The 17,627-nt window shown below is 42.8% G+C and overlaps 1 protein-coding gene across 2 annotated transcripts in view; it reads left to right on the forward strand.

The window, feature by feature from the left end:
- Window positions 1-17,627, forward strand: part of TTC7A (tetratricopeptide repeat domain 7A) — a 167,710-nt gene that overhangs the window by 113,586 nt on the left and 36,497 nt on the right. Inside the window, exons 18-19 of one of the 2 annotated variants that reach the window (XM_034060406.1) lie at window positions 3,884-4,018; window positions 15,106-15,308. In XM_034060406.1, coding sequence (XP_033916297.1) covers window positions 3,884-4,018; window positions 15,106-15,308 — 338 coding nt within the window. The remainder of the gene's footprint in view (window positions 1-3,883; window positions 4,019-15,105; window positions 15,309-17,627) is intronic. The other variant, XM_034060407.1, reaches the window with a different exon arrangement.

The following is a 17,627-nucleotide window of genomic DNA, read 5'->3' on the forward strand; positions in this document are numbered from 1 at the left end:
CACACATAAAGTGATTTGCACTGAATGCAGCTTGGTTTTAGCCAAGAAATGTATTCCTCCTCCACTTCAAGAATCTAGGTTTCCATGCTAACGTGGCTGCACCCACAATGCATGTAAGGATGGGGCTGGTACTGAAATCCTCCCAGCCACCTTAGTGCAGGGCTGATATCAGCAAGGGTCTGTGCTCGCTGCTCTGCAGGCTCTAGGTGCTGCTGTTCTCCATCTGCAGAAGGGAGGCAGCTGGGTCTGTTGTCGGGGTTGGGAGCCCCTTTGAAGGCAGTGGGGGGTGAGACTGGAGGGTCCTCTCTATCCCCCCTTGTCCTTGTGCCTCCCCGGAGCTGCGGCTGTGGCTGCTGCTCTGAAGGACAGGGGAGGTCTGATTTCTTTGTACCATACTGGAAGAGGCTCTGGTTTCCATCCTTAAACCCCTTCGGAGCGTGCGGCAGTATCACTGCAGTGCATAGACACTGTGATCCCATCACTGAAGGGGGGATTACTGCGGCTGGGTTTGACACTGGCCTCCCCCTCACTTAGAACACAACACGATTATTTGCTGTGCAGAATTCTAGGTTTGCTGCCAGGAAGATTAATTCCTCTTTATTTTCTTCATCTTCTCCTAACTGAAGCAATGTTCCTAACTAAATTCACCAATATCGGTGTTCCATTCTGTTTCTGCCTTGCTGTTTCATTCTGTTTTTGATTTAGTCTTATCTTATAATGCTCTTGCCTGAAGTGATTTAGGCTGGGGAATTCCGTGTTTCTTATGAGCCCTAGTAAATCTACTGAGGTACATTTCTATTTTGATAGCAGTTTTTTCATAGATGCAGAATATTAAACTTGGTCCTTCTTGGTCTTATAACAAACCTAGAACAGTGCTTTGAAATCATTCGGATGTATTTTGTATGGCTTATACACAGAACTCATCACGACAGAATCAGTTTTGTTATATTTATGAGGTATTTCCAAAATGTTTGGAGGGCTTTATTGTAAAATGGGAAGTTTATATTCTGTCGAGTGGAGCTGTTAAAAAGAGGAAGAGACGGCACTAAAATAACGAATTGATGTGGTATCTTCTTATGCCAACATTTTTATGTATTTTGAGGCATGACATTAAAGCTCTGCGAGACAGTGTTTGTGGTGGTTTCTTAGCATATAAAGACCTACATTTCTTTAGGAGGATATCTTTTATAATGAGACATTCAGAGACATTTCTTTTAATGTTGCTTGCAGTTTTCCACCCTGAGGTCAGTGATACCTGTGTGTTATGTGCCTGCCTCCTTTCTTGGGAGGCAGAGTGGGCTAGAGCTATACTCTTTCCTGGCTCCAGGAGCTGTCAGCCCACCCCATATTGCTCATGCACATGGGGATGGGAAGGGATTGGGTGGTCTCTGCCTAGTAGGATGGTTTGCTTCCCTGTGTAAGCTGAAATGGAAGAGAAAATAAACATCAAAGGACTGGAATGCCAAAGGCTGTTAAATACAAAGAGCCACCACTAAATTGCTCAGTAACTTGGGTTCCTTATGGCTGTGCAGATTGAAGCCCACACCACTGGGTGAGATCAGCCTCAAATGCCACACTCCCCTTCTTGGCAACTACCTGGCTAATGGAGAGGAGAAGGAGCTGACTCATGTTCATCTGAGTGCAACTAGCTCATAGTAGTATCCCTATAAAACCTGCTTTGCAAGGGGAGGATGCTTTAGTAGATCCTGTTCAGCCTCACAGCAGTGTGTGAACCTCTCCAAAATGCACTAAGGTGCCTTACAGTGTCAAAGTGTCCTTGGATTGACTTGCAAGGAAAAGAGGATTTTGCTGAGCTCTGTGAAGATGTGAATGAAACACCAGCTCTTCTGCACACCTAATGCAGTCACACCAGCATTACACATGGGTGCTTGCAAGACACAGTTCCAGAAAGACTCTCTGAAAGAGGGCACTCTTGGCAGAGAAATGCAATGCTGGAAGTTGCTTTCAAAGCCTGCTAACATGTTTGGGAGTGCTGCTGTAAGGATCTGTACAGGAGACTGCTAACTCCCTACATCCCATGTCATTTTCTCCAGGTTTGCCATGTAGAAGGCAAGGGGTCTGCCCCTAACTTCAAAGTGCTCCTGATAACATCGCTAGCTGCTCATGTGGCCATTTTCTTGTTGCCTTCTGCAAGGAAGCTGTGTTTTGGGTGGCTGTTTTCCCTCTATTCAGCATCCATTGTCTGACTTGAACTCCTGGGAGTTTCTATGGGGTTTTTCCCAGAGGTAGGAATTGGGGAGAGGAGTGTGAGTGGGCAGGGCAGGAGGAGGAATCCCATGCAGTGAAATGTGCTGAAGATGGATCTGTTAAATATGATAAATCCTCTGCATGAAGCAGAACGGCTTTTACTGTACCATTAAAGCCGTGATTGCTACATTACTGCACTGTCATCTCTTGGAACGCGAGATCAGGAATGTCTGAAAACACACAGGAATTTAAGCAATGCATCTAGGAAGAGCACATTTGTGCTTTCCAGGGGAGGTGCCTGCACTGCAGGGCTGTTCTGAAGTCCTCCTGCTTAAAATGAATGACATTAGTTAGCAGTGAGATAATGGGACACATATTTACCATAGCAGTTTTAGGCTTCCAGTTGCACTTGTGGCCTCTCCCTAGCCATGACCCTCTTGGGGCAAGCAGTGCTGCTTCAGGATAGGGAAAAGCTGCAGCCTGTATCCTGCCCCATACCACACAGATGTCTTTGTGAAGGAGCATGGGATGGAAATGTGCTTCCTCTTGTTCCTGGTGGAAGGCTGGGTCCCTGCTCAGCATCCAGTGAAGCCAGCCCTTAGTGCATATGCCCCATGACAGGCTTTTTGCCCTTATGTCTCTTCCTTTGCCCAAAGCCATCCCAGCTCCTCCATGTACCTGTTCCTAGGCTCTGCTGCTCCCTCAGGGTGGCTGCAGTAAAAGTGGCATTTTGACTATGGGATCCTGTGGTCTGCAATGTGAGCCAGTAAGGATAGATTGGAGAGCAGTGCTAATCAGCACAAGTGCTTTCAGTCACAGCAGCTCTTCAGAGAAAGAGCTTATCAACCTTAAAGTCACATTAAACCTTTGCATGTTGAAATATTTATTTCACAAAGCTTTATGAAGCCAACTCTGAAATCTCATTTTGTAGCTTCTTGTTCTATTAGCATCCTCTTGGTACCCCTCTAAGAGACTGGCTCACCAGTATAAACCCACGTGCTGCACTGGAGAAGGTGGTCTCTGCCCATGCATTCTTCCTGGGAGCAGCTTTGATGTGATGTTTTGTCCCAGACGTGCAAGCACCAAGTACTTGATTCTTGCATAAATGTTAGAGCTCACACTAAAGGTTAATACAGTCAAAGCACTGAGCTCTCTGCTCCCCAGGGTTAAATGAAAAACCTCACTGCCTCTGAACCAGTACAACAATATTGATGTCACTTGAAATATGTGAATGGTGCCAAGCTACTGTGTAATGCTGTGCTAAGATGTTACATTAATAGGACATGCTTTGTGGTTGTATGGTGACAGTGTGCTGATAACAGTGGTTACTAAGGAGTATTTGGATGAAACATTTGATGGTAGAGTTCTGTTTTCCACATGAGCAAAATACAGTTGCTTCCGTGATAAATGCTAAGCAGACCTTTATAACATTACTGTCTGTCTCTTAATTCGCTTGTTTGAGCTGCAGCCCCTGGGTAATCTAGTGGGTTTTTGTCAGTAAATTAACCTTTTCTAAAGCATGTCTCCCCAGTTGGTCACAGCAGAATTCAGTGGCGTTCTTACTACGTCAAACTGATGCAGTGAGTGCAGAACCAGACCTGCAGCCTTAATGAGTCAAAGGAATAGCCCATAGAAGTATAAAATGTATTATTGTTCTTGTTTGTTTGGTCCGTAGGATCACAGCGAGCCTCTTCCCTTGCTGCATCAAGGCTGGAACAGGCCATGTCTGAAATAACTATGCAGAGCAGTGAAATGAAGCAAGGACCTATGCAGTTGTGGACAGCTCTTGAACAAATCTGGCTACAAGCTGGTAAGTCCTGGACCACCTGGAGTTCCTTTTTCCCTGTGGTGATGAATGAGATGATAAAGTATTAAAGAAATAGTTGAAATTCACTTATTCTAGCAGGAAATCAGCTTATCTATCCTGGCTGGTTTTTGAAATACCACTTACTTGATTCAGTGTAACAACCCCCCCAAAAATAAAATACAGGAGTAGCATGATTTTTCCAGCTCACCTGTATTTTTCCATAACACACAGAAAACCTGAGTCATCATTGAAATGTATTTTTCAAAGAGGAGGGTAGGCAGTTCTTCATTAATGGATGGTGGCTGGTAGGGACATTTGTTTTCATTCTCCTTTTCCTGTGTGCTTCCCTGTAATAACACTGGGCAAACCACGTATTAAATGTTATCTAGATTGTTTGGCTCTCCCATGGACTTGCAGGTTGCTTGTCAGTTTGAGACACTCATGCAGAGATGCTACAGCAGAGCACATAAAGGGAGCAGTGAGAACGAACTCTACCCAGAGGTGATCTCCAGACTCATGAAAGGGTTTTATGTAGGACAGTTGGTGAGGATCAAAGCTGCCCAGCACATTCTGCCATTTGCATTCCAGTGTTTCAGGACTGATAGAAAATGTTCTGACCCTGCAGTTTGGCTTTTCTCCCACATCTGGGCCTATAGCTATGCACCTGAACTTACAACTGAGTGCTGTGATTGCTTCCGAGGTGCCTCTACAACAACAAAAAAGCAGAGCCCACTGGAACCTTGCTGATAATTTGCTATCCTGTATTCAGGAGAACCTTTCAAAGTCTCATTTCACTAATCTGTGCAATTGGCAATTCTCACATAAACCCTGGCAGTCTCACCCTACTTCTCAGCAAAGATTTTTATAGCTTTTGTGGGCCATTTCTTACCAATTAGACTTCAGTTCTTGTACAAAATACAAGACTTTCTTTTTTGTTATAATTTGACTTAACTGTTAAAGAACAGAAGAAGCTACCTTATGGAGTGCAGCATCCTTTATGTTAACCGCAAGTGTTCACATACATTTACATGGCTTGCATGTATGTAAATTTCAATAATGTGCTTCAGGCTTCAAAGCTCCTCGCAATATTTTGCTTTATTCAGTTTATGCTCCTGATTTAAGGCTGCAGAGGAGGCTGGTGTGGAGAAAACCCCCTGAGTTTATTGTGATAAGTCAGATGCCTGTTGTCCATCATCCTACAGATAGCTGTAGGCAGTGGACATTTTGCTGCTGTGTGAAAAGACAAAAGCAATAAAGACCTAGTGCTTGCTGTGCCCTAGCTGTGAATTGCTATGATTACTTTTCAATGTAAATCCAGTGCCTTTCTCAAAGGTGTTAATTAATTCTTTTAGATAGAATTTATTCTTAGAAGCTGTAACTTTTTTGTCCTGTCATTTTTTAAGTCTTTGGTTTGTTTCACGCTTACTTCTGGCTGTACTTGAATCAAGATTGATATTCTGAAAATACACACTGCGACTGCTTTGTAATGTCATTACTGAAGTCAGTTATTGTTATGGATGCAGCTTAATGAGCTCTCGGTGAGATACTGTCCATTGTCTTCTCACAGTAGTGTGGAAGTCACTGCATCCTGAGAGATGAGGAGAGATGCAGGTATTTTGAGGTAGTCTTTACTCCCTGCAGACAAGGGCACAGCACCTAAATAATTAGAGGACTTCCTTGAAGTGGGTTGGATCTAACACTAGGCTTAGTGAGTGGAATAGTCCAAAAGGGTATCACTGACCCTCTGTGCTAGAATCTTTCCCATAAGAAGTTAATAACTTCCAAAACAGAGGTATTTTGTAAACAACAAATTAAACAGAGATGTGTGGTCAAAACCAGTTGAGGAAGTCACACACTTTTGCATTACAGCTCACCCCAAAATTAACAGCTGTGGAAAGCAACAGGCGATCAGCTTAACAGTCTGACACCTGCATCTGGAGTCCCTTCATATTCATGAAAGAGCTGCACCAGTACACTGTAGATTTCTATCAGGTTTAGCTTGGGCTTGTTCTTGTTCAGTCAATGACTAATCTTGTGCCTCTAGGCAAGTTGCCTAACTTCTTCATGCCTCAGTGTCCTATCTCTGAAGGGGAAAAAATGTTAATGTGCCTTTAGGAAATGGCTCTTGTATTGTTGGTTTTGTTGTCATTAACACTTTAACCTTTTTACGTGAATCATAAATCTTTAGATAAAATTATAACAATTTCCTAACCTCATCCTAACAGCAAATTTATAACAAAGCATCCGTCCTTTTCAGACACCAACAGGACGCAGCTGGCCATGTGTCAGTGTGTGGGTATGAATTTAGAGCACAGGCTGCAATCGTGTCTCAGTTCCATTACAGTTCCTGTGCCTCTTCATATCCCAAGGCATGAAAATGAATGGTACCAACCAAGTGATGGAGTTGGAGCGCTTAAATTGGAAAGATGTATACAAAGCCAGCTATGTGAGGCTGTTCTTGCAGCCTCCAGCAGCCAGGCCAGGCCCCAGAGCCAGCAAAAGGGCCTGTTAGCAGGTGGTAGCTCTCAGATGGTGCTTACATAGGGGAATCCTTGCAGTGTCATTCTCCACCTGCAGCTGCAATTGGAGTTCCTGCCTATTGCAGAAGCATCCTCAGTCCCTTGGAGCTGGAGAGCCCTTGCTGCACTCCTAATAGGTCTCATAATTAATGCCTGAGAATATGTGCATTCCTTTAACCATGGCTGAAGGCAAGGCTATGAACCCTGTGCAAATAGTTGAGTATCTTTATCACAACACAAAAGAGATTGTCTTATGCATACAAGGGCATAGACTCAGTGTTTTTATCTGTAACTTTTCTGGGTTTATGACCAGCACAGTTACGTAGGGAAGATAATAAAGCAGCAGGTTTGGAAGTGCAGCTGCTAAGTCCAGATGTGCTGCACTATAATGGATGCTGCACCTTGTTCTCTGCAGCAATGCCTGGTGAATTTTGGCAAATTAAGTACTTTTTTAGCTTCCTGTAAGTGACCAAAGAGCTATTGGTGAATCTGTGGTTGCTAGAAAGGGCACTCTTCTCTTTCACACATCCAAATAGAACTGTGAATTCTCATTGTTAATCTTATGTCCGGCCTTCTCTTGTAGGACCAGCTGCAAATACAGTCATCTGCAGCAGGAAACTTAGCACATTTCTTGGTAGGCTTCTGTATCTTCCTGTTTTCCCTGCAGGTAGTCACAATTAACTTTGGAAGAGTACAAGGTCTGCTGTCCCCAGAAGCTAGTGAGGTTGTCCACTCCTGACAGCAAGCATGCTTGGAATGCTAATAGGCATATTCTGTTTTCGAGTGCTCTGCAGAGAAGACTGTTAACACAGCTTGTCTGGTCTCTTTTATCAGTAACCCCCCTTCCAGTCCTCTTGAAAAGCAGTGGCTTCTTAAAAGAGAGCCATCTCATTAAGCCTTAACATTAATAAGCCCAAATGTTGTTCTTGGCCACAAATCTGAGAAATAGCTCATTTCATGGAGGACTCAGGAAGGGTGCTGCAGTGCACATGCTGTGGTCGTGCAGCACCAGGAGAGGTGGTCTTTATGCAGTCCTTATGCTCAGTTCTCCTCTTTGTTATTCTTTTCATGTCTGAGAGCTTTAATTCAGCTTTCAGAGGAGAGAAGGAACTTCTGTGGCGTTGATAAAGCTTGATAACTCCTACCTCTTGTTGCAGGAGGAGCTGCAAGGGGAATCCTAGACGTTACTGGTGATAATACTGCTTGTGTTACCAAGAGGAATGTCTGACCTAGGAACTATTTCTGCCCCTAATTTCCTTTTTAAAATCATGCCAGTACTCTTCCTTTCTGTTTAGAGAATACAGTCATGTTGTTTGGAGAAGGGAAACGCACTTGAAATAGTTCAAATTTATGGCCAAAATTTACCTTCTTTCAACAAAAGATCACTTTTGACCCAGAGAGCAAAGTGCGTCGGTGCTGAAAAGAAATAGTTTTAATAGTTTTAAGCTCTTTAGGTAACCAGAGTGATTTCTTATCTGAAGTATGTGTGATTATATTTCCAGGCAGTAATAACAGTATGCTCTATTTATACGGAGCATTTTACACTGCTGCAAGCCAGTTTTAATCAAAGTTCTAATATCCCAGCTCCCGTTGCTATATTATTGTAAGCTTTACTTTTAACTACAATGTCCACTCTGTCTTCACTAGTACTTTATATCTGACAATTTAGCTTCTTGACTAACCCAATACTTTACCAAATATGGCCACTCACAGCAAAGTAGGACTGGTAATTTGATCTAAGTTTGGCTAAATGCCTGCTAAGCACAGTCTGCAAAACTCACCAGGTAGACCTACGGCTAATTTAAAGGAGCACTTAAAGGAAAATGGCCAGGATAACTATTCCATGTTCTCGCAGTGGGGCTGGAGTGGGCTACCTGCTGTCTTGAGTTTACCCTAGGGAACAAACACTGTAATGAACATGCCATGGATGAGAAATGCAAAGAGAGCCAGTGCGGCAGAGAGCAGTGAGCTAATGGAAAAACATCTGCTCCCCTGAGCTAGGGACAGCAGGAACTTTCTTTATTCCCTTCACAAAATGCTTGTGATTTATTTGTTTTATTCCATACGGGCCAGTTCCTGGGAAAAAGCCGTGTTGGAGGAACTGGGCTGTGCTGCACAAGGACGTGTCTAAGGGCCAGTGGGCTGCAGTCTCAACCCCGCACTGCACAGCAGGTGCCCAGCTTGTGTTCACATGGGTGCTTACATGCTCCTCCTTCCCTTTCAGCCATCCTAACCCCCCTCAAGTTATTAGCACTGATATTAAAGGCATTCATCAGAGCTGGGAAACATCTTCGCTGACATTGCCAGAATAGCTGGGATCAGATGCTGTCCCATGATGCAGCATTGGTTGTTGTAGTAATTCTAATATTTTTCTTTCTTCTTTTTTGGTGGTTTTGTTGGGTTTTTTTAAGTGCTTTCAAATTTTAGAATTTCAAATTTAGAACGTCCCCATTCACTGCTTTAAGTTGTTGAGCTCCATAAACGCTGCTGGGTTTTGTGGCTCTTTACAGTGACACAAAGCAGTATGAAAAGCTGGAGCCTGTGAGAACAGACAGGAGAGGATCCTTTATTGTCCGCAGCGATAGCTGTGTAATAAAGCTGTACTGCAACAACGGCTGCCCTGCAGTGTTTGCTCACTAGGAGGGATTAGGAACACTTAACACCAGAGATAGAAATGGTAAAATGAGCAGGTTTGGTCCACTTTGAAGTGTTGCTGGTGAAATTAAGAAGCCTCCTGGTTTAGCAAGCTCTGTCCTAGGCTTTTCTGGTGCTGGCTAAGGACCACCAAATTCCCTGTATCTCTTCATCTGCATGTCCTCAGGGGGAGATGCTAGGTTTCAATCTACATTCTCCAGCTTGGTTTGTTTTATTTTCTATCAGCAGTGAATTTAAAAAGTCAAAAGGAGTCTTGGCCCTACATCACTATTGGGCATTTTTGGATTGCTTCCCCCATTCCTGAGGCTTCTGGATATTGCTCATTGCTGGAGCAGGACATGAAATGCTGTGGACTGATAATCCTTTGGCATGGGCGGTCTTCAAAGAGCACATGCCATTTCTCCAAATCTGGGACATGCTAACATGTACGTGTGCGTCGAACACTCACTTGAGAAGGAAATGGGCAGCAGCTAGCAATGCTCTTTGTTAAGCAGTCTGTGGATCCTTTGCCAAGAGATGGAGAGGAGCCTGTTGCAGTGCCAGTGGTACCCAGAGAACAACAGAGGGTACCAAATACTCGTATTTCCTCAGCTTCTCTGTAAATTTTGGGCAAGTGATAAAGTGTGGACAGTGTGAAGAAGGAATCAGGACATTTATTCATGCCAAAGACAGAAAATAGGAATTTAAACTTAACTGGATTGGAATATGAAGACGTAGAAGATCTTTCTTTGATGACAAACAGTAATATATGTTTTGAAAGAGGGCATAGGAAAACCCCTCTTCTAATGGAAGCATTTTTATGTCACCCTTGTCAGTGTTGGCCTTATTGTTTCTCCCAGCTGGGAAACAGCTGTTTCCTCACCAGTGAGCAGGCCTTACTTCACAGGAAAGAGCCAGCTTTTTCTTAGTATTTCAAATGATGTTTTGACTGTGCCATTTAGTATAGAACGTAGCTTGTGGTGGTTCTGTGTTGCTTCCAGAAACTTTCACTCCAATGCTGCATTAGTAAATAAAGAAGATAGTGGCCGTTTCAGCCCCTACAAGACCCGAAGCTTGGACACTCAAAGTGGGTCCCTGGACTCCAGTTAACTACCAGTTTGCATGCAAAGATAACCTTTGAGGATGTGAGCCTGTTGCCTTGTTCAAAAGAGTGTCTGAGCTCAGGTGGATGTGAACATGTGGCAGTTCCTGTTCTTCATTTCTGTATCACAGGTTTTCATCAAATGGAATTATTACAGTCAGGATACAGCTTGAGGAATGTTCCATCCAATCTACATACAGGGTGGTGTCATAACATGGAACAGTGACTAAACCGCACCTGCCAGGAAGTAGAGTGTTAGGGGAGAACCCTTTGTGACAGTAACAGCTCTGTACTCACTGCTGAAGGCAGAGCTGTCTCAAAGGAGTGGATCTTTCCAGCTGGCTAAGGGCTGCTGCAGTTACAAGCAAGTTACGATCCTGAAGGCAGATGATGTGGAACAGATATCACCTCTCTACACATCCTCACAGGTGCTGTCACCTCTCTAAAGTGTGAAGTGCTGCTCCCCGCTGTACCATCCTGCTGGGCATCCGGCTGCATTGCGCTGGCCATGTCACTATGCAGTAGCATTTTTGGGGTGGACAAGAATAGACAAGTGCATTAGATCTGGTGGGTACACACGACCAAGTGATGTGGAGCAGTCTGCTTGTGGGAGTTAAGTGCTGCATCTTGGGTAACACCAGAGTTGATTCACGAGGAATGGGTTTTAACTCTTGGCTTGTTCACACTGCAGAAATACATTTCACATCAGTTTGATTTATTTGGGTTTTTTGCTAGAATTACAGTTGTTGCAGCTACTGTGGTGACAAGTACAATCACTCTTGACACTGCTTTGAAACACCTAGGAAACAGAGAACAGAATCAGTGTTCAAGGTGATGGCAAGCAACCCTGCTCCTCAGACTAGCTCTTTGATGCAGACGTGACTAGATTACACTGTTGTTACTCCTCTGGTGGACTCCTTAACAGAGCTATGTCAAATAATCAGTCTTGGAGACAATAAAAGAAGCCTGACTGTAGGAGACACAATTTTGTTGATGTTGTGGGGAGTGCTCTCTGTCTGTGGGTTTGTCTCTGGTCTTTGGAGAGCAAGCAGATGATAGGCATCTGGCAATTCTCACTTGATTAAGGATCCTCACAGTAGATGGGCTTAAATGCTAGCAGAAGCAGCTGGAAGAACTAGGAGCTTATATTAGGAGCTAATGATAGCCTGATCGGAGATGTGTGTTGCTCTCACAGCCTGGGTCCAGCATTAAGACCAGTGTATCAGTGGAAGTCTAGTTGCAAGTCAAGACAAAGGAGGCTATTAGCCAAAAGAGGAGTTGACAGCTGTTGGAAGAACAACAGAGTAGGCTGGGAAGTTCTGCAAGAGAGCATAGATGGGAAGCATAAGGTAGATATGAGAAAGAAATGGAGCATGATAGGCTAGACTTTGGAGTCAGCAGATAGAGGAGGTGGTACATCTAGGATGATCACCTCTCTTTGCTCAGTAGCATTTGGAGAGCATTTGGTGGTCCTTAGTTCAAAACAGATGTAAATTTGTTTGTTTTTATGAAGGTGGTGGTGAGAAAGAGCAGGAAGCTTGCAAACATGGCCTTGAGATTCAAAGATATGAAGTATGTCATTACCAAGAATGATGTAGTCCAGCAGCTGGAGGTTTATAAGTGGTTTCCTCAAAGCATTGAATCTTACACGGGATAAGAATTACATCTCTTCTGTATCTGTGTCAGCCTGAGGAGATACCCTCTGCTTTGGAGTGGAATTGGATGCCATGTCTCTATAAGAGAACTTCCTCATGAGGGCTGCTAATTTGGTTAGATGTCTATTTACAGCATAATCAGGCAACATAAGGAGCTGTGCTGAATAATGCAGTGGACAGGAAGCTGCTAACCCAGGTAACACAAAGGCAGGTGTTTCAGTACTTTCAGTACCATTGAGGTGGCTGTAGTATTACCATGATAAATCTAATGAGTCCTTGGCTTTGGGGTTTGATTTGTGTCTCTAGCTGTGTTTTTATTCTGTGTTGCATAAGAGTATTGTGTTAATCTGTAAATAAAGTGAGTATGTAATAGAAGTGAAAAATGAGCTTACAGAAAACACATTTTAATACATGCCTAAATGCTTTCCTTTACAGGCTATTTTTAGCCAGGTGGGTGCAGTCCTTTCCTTTGATAACCCAAAGGCACCTCTCTCATTCTGTTTTCATGCAAATTAGGCCTCCCACACCATTAAATCATGTTTTATTGACCCTGAGCCTGCGAAGAAATGGACTGAACTTTAATATGCTACATTAACATATCATAAAATACAATTTGTAGATCCTATTTAGATTCTGTGCTGCTGCACTTCCTCTAAATAATTGTTATTACTGAAGAAGATTTACAGGCACCATTGAAATAAGTACTCTCCATTTTGTATGCACTGGAACACCGGCTCTGCATGATTCCACATCTAAACTCTCTTGCTCCTGATTCTTTTCTGAAATGAAACAAGTTACAGTATGCTGTTAGTTGCTAATAGGGCTTCTAACATGGCAGTATCCAGAACTTGCTCTGGCTTTGCACAGTACCAGGATTTCACCCCTTCACTGCTAAGTTTGTGCAAACTTTACAGATGAAGTGTTCATCTTCAGGCTGTGAATCCTTATTTTGCACATCCCCATCCTCATTATTGTCACATGCACAGCATCAGCTGTTATGCAGCACTTGGCAGGAAAATGCTGTGTTCCTTGGGAAGTGCAAGTAAAATACTGTCCTCCCACAAACTTGAATAAGCTGCACACATACTCAGCTTGACAAGTTACATGGCCTTGCTTTCTGCTATTACAGATAGCTGCAGCCTCTTGGAGCCAAGGGAAGGGGTGCACGCTGAGATTTCATAATGATTAACCAGAGAGAAATGTTGATGAGTCACTCAGAGTATAGCTCTCACCAAGGAACTAATGTTTTGCTTGTGTTGGCAGCCTTGGAGAATGACATTTATCTGTGGCACAACCTAGGGATGGCTAAAAAATGTTCACTTGCTTTCTGGATGATGTCTCACTCTCCTTCTAGAAGGACCACTTCAGAAGAGGAAGGGTGTTCAGCCATGCTGTCATTTCAGGCTGTGATCATTTTCAGTGTGCCAGTAAAAGTGCTGGTTTTGGCCCCAGTCTTGTGTCACACAGGCCAAGGAGGAGCCTTTCTATGCTCAGGCGGGACTGCCTTTGAGATGCTCTCCTGCTCACCTCTACCCAGTGAGCTCCATGTCAACAAGCCAAGTCCCCACAGTCATCTGGGTCTCACAGCAGTTTGAAACTGGCAGAGTTTCAGAGCTTGTTGAAAACAATTTTCAGGCTAATTTCCCCCCTCACAGGGACTTCCTGAGAGTATTCACTACCCTTAAAAGTCAGGGCATTTAAGGTTATGGCTAATTTCAGAATTAGTTATCTAAATCTGGAGCATGGATTAGTCATTTCGAATTGGACTCTTGAACTGTCAATACTTACTGCATTACCACATCAGCTAAAAAAGAGAAAAGATTTTGAGCTTTTCCAGGCATACCATGTAGGACACAAACAGGTTATAGGCCAGGGAGTAATGTCTGCTATATTGAGAGAATTATATATATATATACATACATGTATACATTAGGAAGAAGTTATTGGAAGAAAGTCATCACTATGAGGGTAGTGAAGCACTAGCCCAGGGTGCCCAGAGAAGCTGTGGCTGCCCCATCCCTGGCAGTGTTCAAGGCCAGGTTGGACAGGGGTTGGAGCAACCTGCTCTAGTGGGAGGCATCTCTGCCCATGGCAGGGGGTTGGAATTGGATGAGCTGTAAGGTTCACTCCAACCCAAACCATTCTGTGATTCTATACATGCATATATGTGTTTCTAAAAACAGTTTCCCTGTTCAGTTATGTGTGGCAGTGAAAACTGAGTATCACTTTTGAAGCCTTTTGCAAAGATAGGATGCATAATAAATCTAGAATTAGAATTCACTATTTCAATTGGAAGGGTCCTAGAGCAATCATCTAGCCCAGTGATGATCTAGTCCAAATCCTAAGAAGTGCTTATGTTTAACCATGAGATATGTTATGAAATCTGTTTAACGTGAGAAATTATTTTACATAAAAATAAGCAATTGAGCATATCAGGATGCCTGTTACTTATTTTTTTTCCTTAAGAGAACTATTAAGATAGTTGCTGATAGCTGAAGAACATAAATGACTAAGCAGTCTCTTCCAAGAGTTCTCTTTTTTCTCTAGCACATGTATGACGAAGTAAATGTGTGAATACACAATGTAAGTAATTCTCTATGATACAAACTTCTTGATTTTAATAGACTTTGAAAAGTTAAGGGACAGCTATCTCATAAACTAGATAAATAAGCAGAGAGAAACACTTCTAATAATCTTTTAAAATGTGGAAATACTCTTTTAAATAAGTTATCTGATGTCCAGCTCCATCAGGTGTATCCCATTACTCTGCCATGTTTAAAATTCTCAGCAGACAGTGATGGCTTATTCTGTTCTTTTTCCTTCAGGTTATTTGGAAATACATATGATGGCTCCAAGTGGCTACCAGCCCTGCTTCCTTAGGGCTCAGTTCAGTTTACATTCCTGATTGACAGATCCTTAAGGCCATCCTCTGTCAGGACACCACCTAAATGTTTCCATGGATGTCTGTATAGAGCCCTTAGCATTAAGAAAAGAACCATTCAGTAAATCCACTTGTGATAGTAAGCACTAACTATAGTAGTAAGCATTGTGCAGCATCATGGCCTCATGTCTTAATACGTTTAAGGGAGATGATACGTAGTTAATGTGAAGAAAGGTCTCTGACTTACTTCAACTAATGGTAGGGTGTTTTTTGGTCTTTGTGTTTGTGGTTTTTTATAGCTGAACTCTTCATGGAACAGCAGCATCTCAAAGAAGCAGGCTTTTGTATCCAGGAGGCAGCTAGTCTTTTCCCCACATCTCACGCTGTACTGTACATGCGTGGGAAGCTTGCAGAGATGAAAGGCAATTTGGAGGAGGCGAGGCAATTGTATGATGAAGCGCTCACAGTGAATCCAGCTGGAGTGGAAATTATGCACAGCCTGGTGAGTTTGCAGGGGCTCAGCTCCATTATAGTATTTATGTTCCTGATTAACTAATAAAAGGAAGGAGGGCTCGTGCTTGCTCTGGGTTTCATTGTCTTCCTAATCCTGAGAGCAAGTGACTGTTCCAAGAATAGACCAGGTAGCTTGAACCTCTATTTTAAGACTGGATTAAATGTTTTTAGCTAATTAGGACTTGTATCAAAGTAAATATTTTACTGATAGTTTTGGAAGTCAACTCACTGTTGTCTTTGCTGCTTTTCCTACTAACTGCTATATATTTTAAATAAGCAGTACACTGATTTTTGAAAGATCTCAAGTAACCATAGAATGTAGATATATGTGGTCTTTGTACCCCATGGGTACAAATGTATAGTATGTCTATATGGTACTCCATGTATATATTGGGTTGGAGTCTTTTATCTACTCAAATCAAGATAAACTGTGAATTTACAGTAAAAGTAGTCTGTTATTGTCTTAAGCTGTGGCTTAGCTCCAGCCTGATGTAGGGGCAGTGACTCCGCATTTGTGGGTCTTTTGGAAATGCTCCTACTCAGCAAGTATGTTTCTGTTGCACCATCCCTAAAACAAACTTACTTACAGAGCTTAATGATAATAATACAGGGAGCTTTGTGGAAAGACAAAACCCACTTATCTTACAAAATCAGAACAGTTAATCATACTTCATCAGGATGTCTCATCTTAACTGCAAGCCTTACTATGCCTCTCTGGAGTTTTAGAAGTCTTTCTTGACTAATGTAATTTTTACAGGAATTCTATACCCGTGTGACTGCTTTGTGTCTTTGCTAGCAGATCTGTATTTCCTGGTATAAATTTGGTCCTGATGAGGTGTGCAGACAACTCCAAAACTGAAGGGGTGTCAGCGCACAACAGGACAAATGTAAAGTGCGGTTAGAATTGAGAGAAAAGAGTAGAACCTACAGGCAAGGAACGAGATATCTTGAATCCTGAATGTTCAGTGCAAAACTCGTAAATGAATAGCTGGTGCATATGCATCCTGGGCTCAGCAGTAGCAGTCATTTTTTGTCCTTCTTAGTAGCTGGTGCAGTGCTGTGTTTTTGACTTTCAGCCTGAGAACAGCGCTGATAACACTGATGTTTTTAGTTGCTGCTCAGTAACGTTTAGTCTGACCAAGGACTTTCTGAGTCTCATGCTCTGCCAGGGAGGAGGGGAAGATGGGAGGAAGCAGAGACAGGACACTTGACCCAAATTAACTAAAGAGGTATTCCATACCACAGCATGTCATGCCCACTATGTAAACTGGGGGCGGTTACCCAGAAGGGCTAGTTTGCTGCTCGGTCAGGCGGGGTATTGATTGGTGGGTGGCGAGCAGTTGTGTTCTCTTCCCTTGTTGTTTCCCATATCATTATTATTAATGTTGGTAGCAGCAGTGGTTTGTGTTATACCTTAGTTACTAGACTGTTCTTATCTCAACCTGTGGGAGTTACATTCTTTTGATTCTCCTCCCCATCCCTCTGGGAGCAGGGGGGTAAGGGGGGGAGTGAGAGAGAGACTGCGTGGTTCTGAGTTACAGCCGGGCTTAAACCACGACAATAGGTCAGGGGAAGGTTATGAAATAGTTATGCATATATCAGGCTTATATGGGGCAATAATATTACTTTGTTGCTGTAATCTAACCTTTAGAAAATCAGGCAGTAAAAACTTGGTGAGATAGAATGCATTCTTTGTTCAGTTAGTGTCACGATTTCAGACAAGTTGCCGATATCATGAGCAGCCATCAAGTTCGATGCCAATGTGATACTAATAGCTTTTGGTTTAGTCTCATTTTTGGGCAGAACCACATACTGTGTCTTTTCATTGCAATTTTCTGAAACTGTAGTCATTTGGAATAGAATTTTCTGAGATACATGTCTGCTCTGGCCCAGTTTCCTTTGGAAAATGTCATCCAAATGGCTTAACTGTTTCTGAGAATGAAGCTAAAGAAGAGACCTTAAAGGCTTCTGTGACATCTTATTTACTGTGCTTTAGTGCCTCTAGGTTTTGTCAGGAATAGGTAATCTTTGTCATGTATTAATGTGCTTTTTCCCATCCATAGGAAAATCCTTCCTAGGTTACCCAAGTTACAACCTTTAAAAAACCTCTTTTTGTATGTGCTTAGTGGTTAGGTATTTCTGAAATCTCTAAGGAGTCTTTGAATGCTCATTCCCCTCAAATCCCCCTCTTAGTCAAGGTGTAGAAGTAAAATAGAGGAGAGGTTAAAGACAGAGGCTGGGGGCAGAGACTCAGTCTGTGAGCAGGTCAGGAAGAGGAAAGATAAACTTGGTAACAAAACAAGAGAAA

Source organism: Melopsittacus undulatus, chromosome 3 (genome assembly GCF_012275295.1).
Source record: "Melopsittacus undulatus isolate bMelUnd1 chromosome 3, bMelUnd1.mat.Z, whole genome shotgun sequence".
NCBI classification, from domain to species: domain Eukaryota; kingdom Metazoa; phylum Chordata; class Aves; order Psittaciformes; family Psittaculidae; genus Melopsittacus; species Melopsittacus undulatus.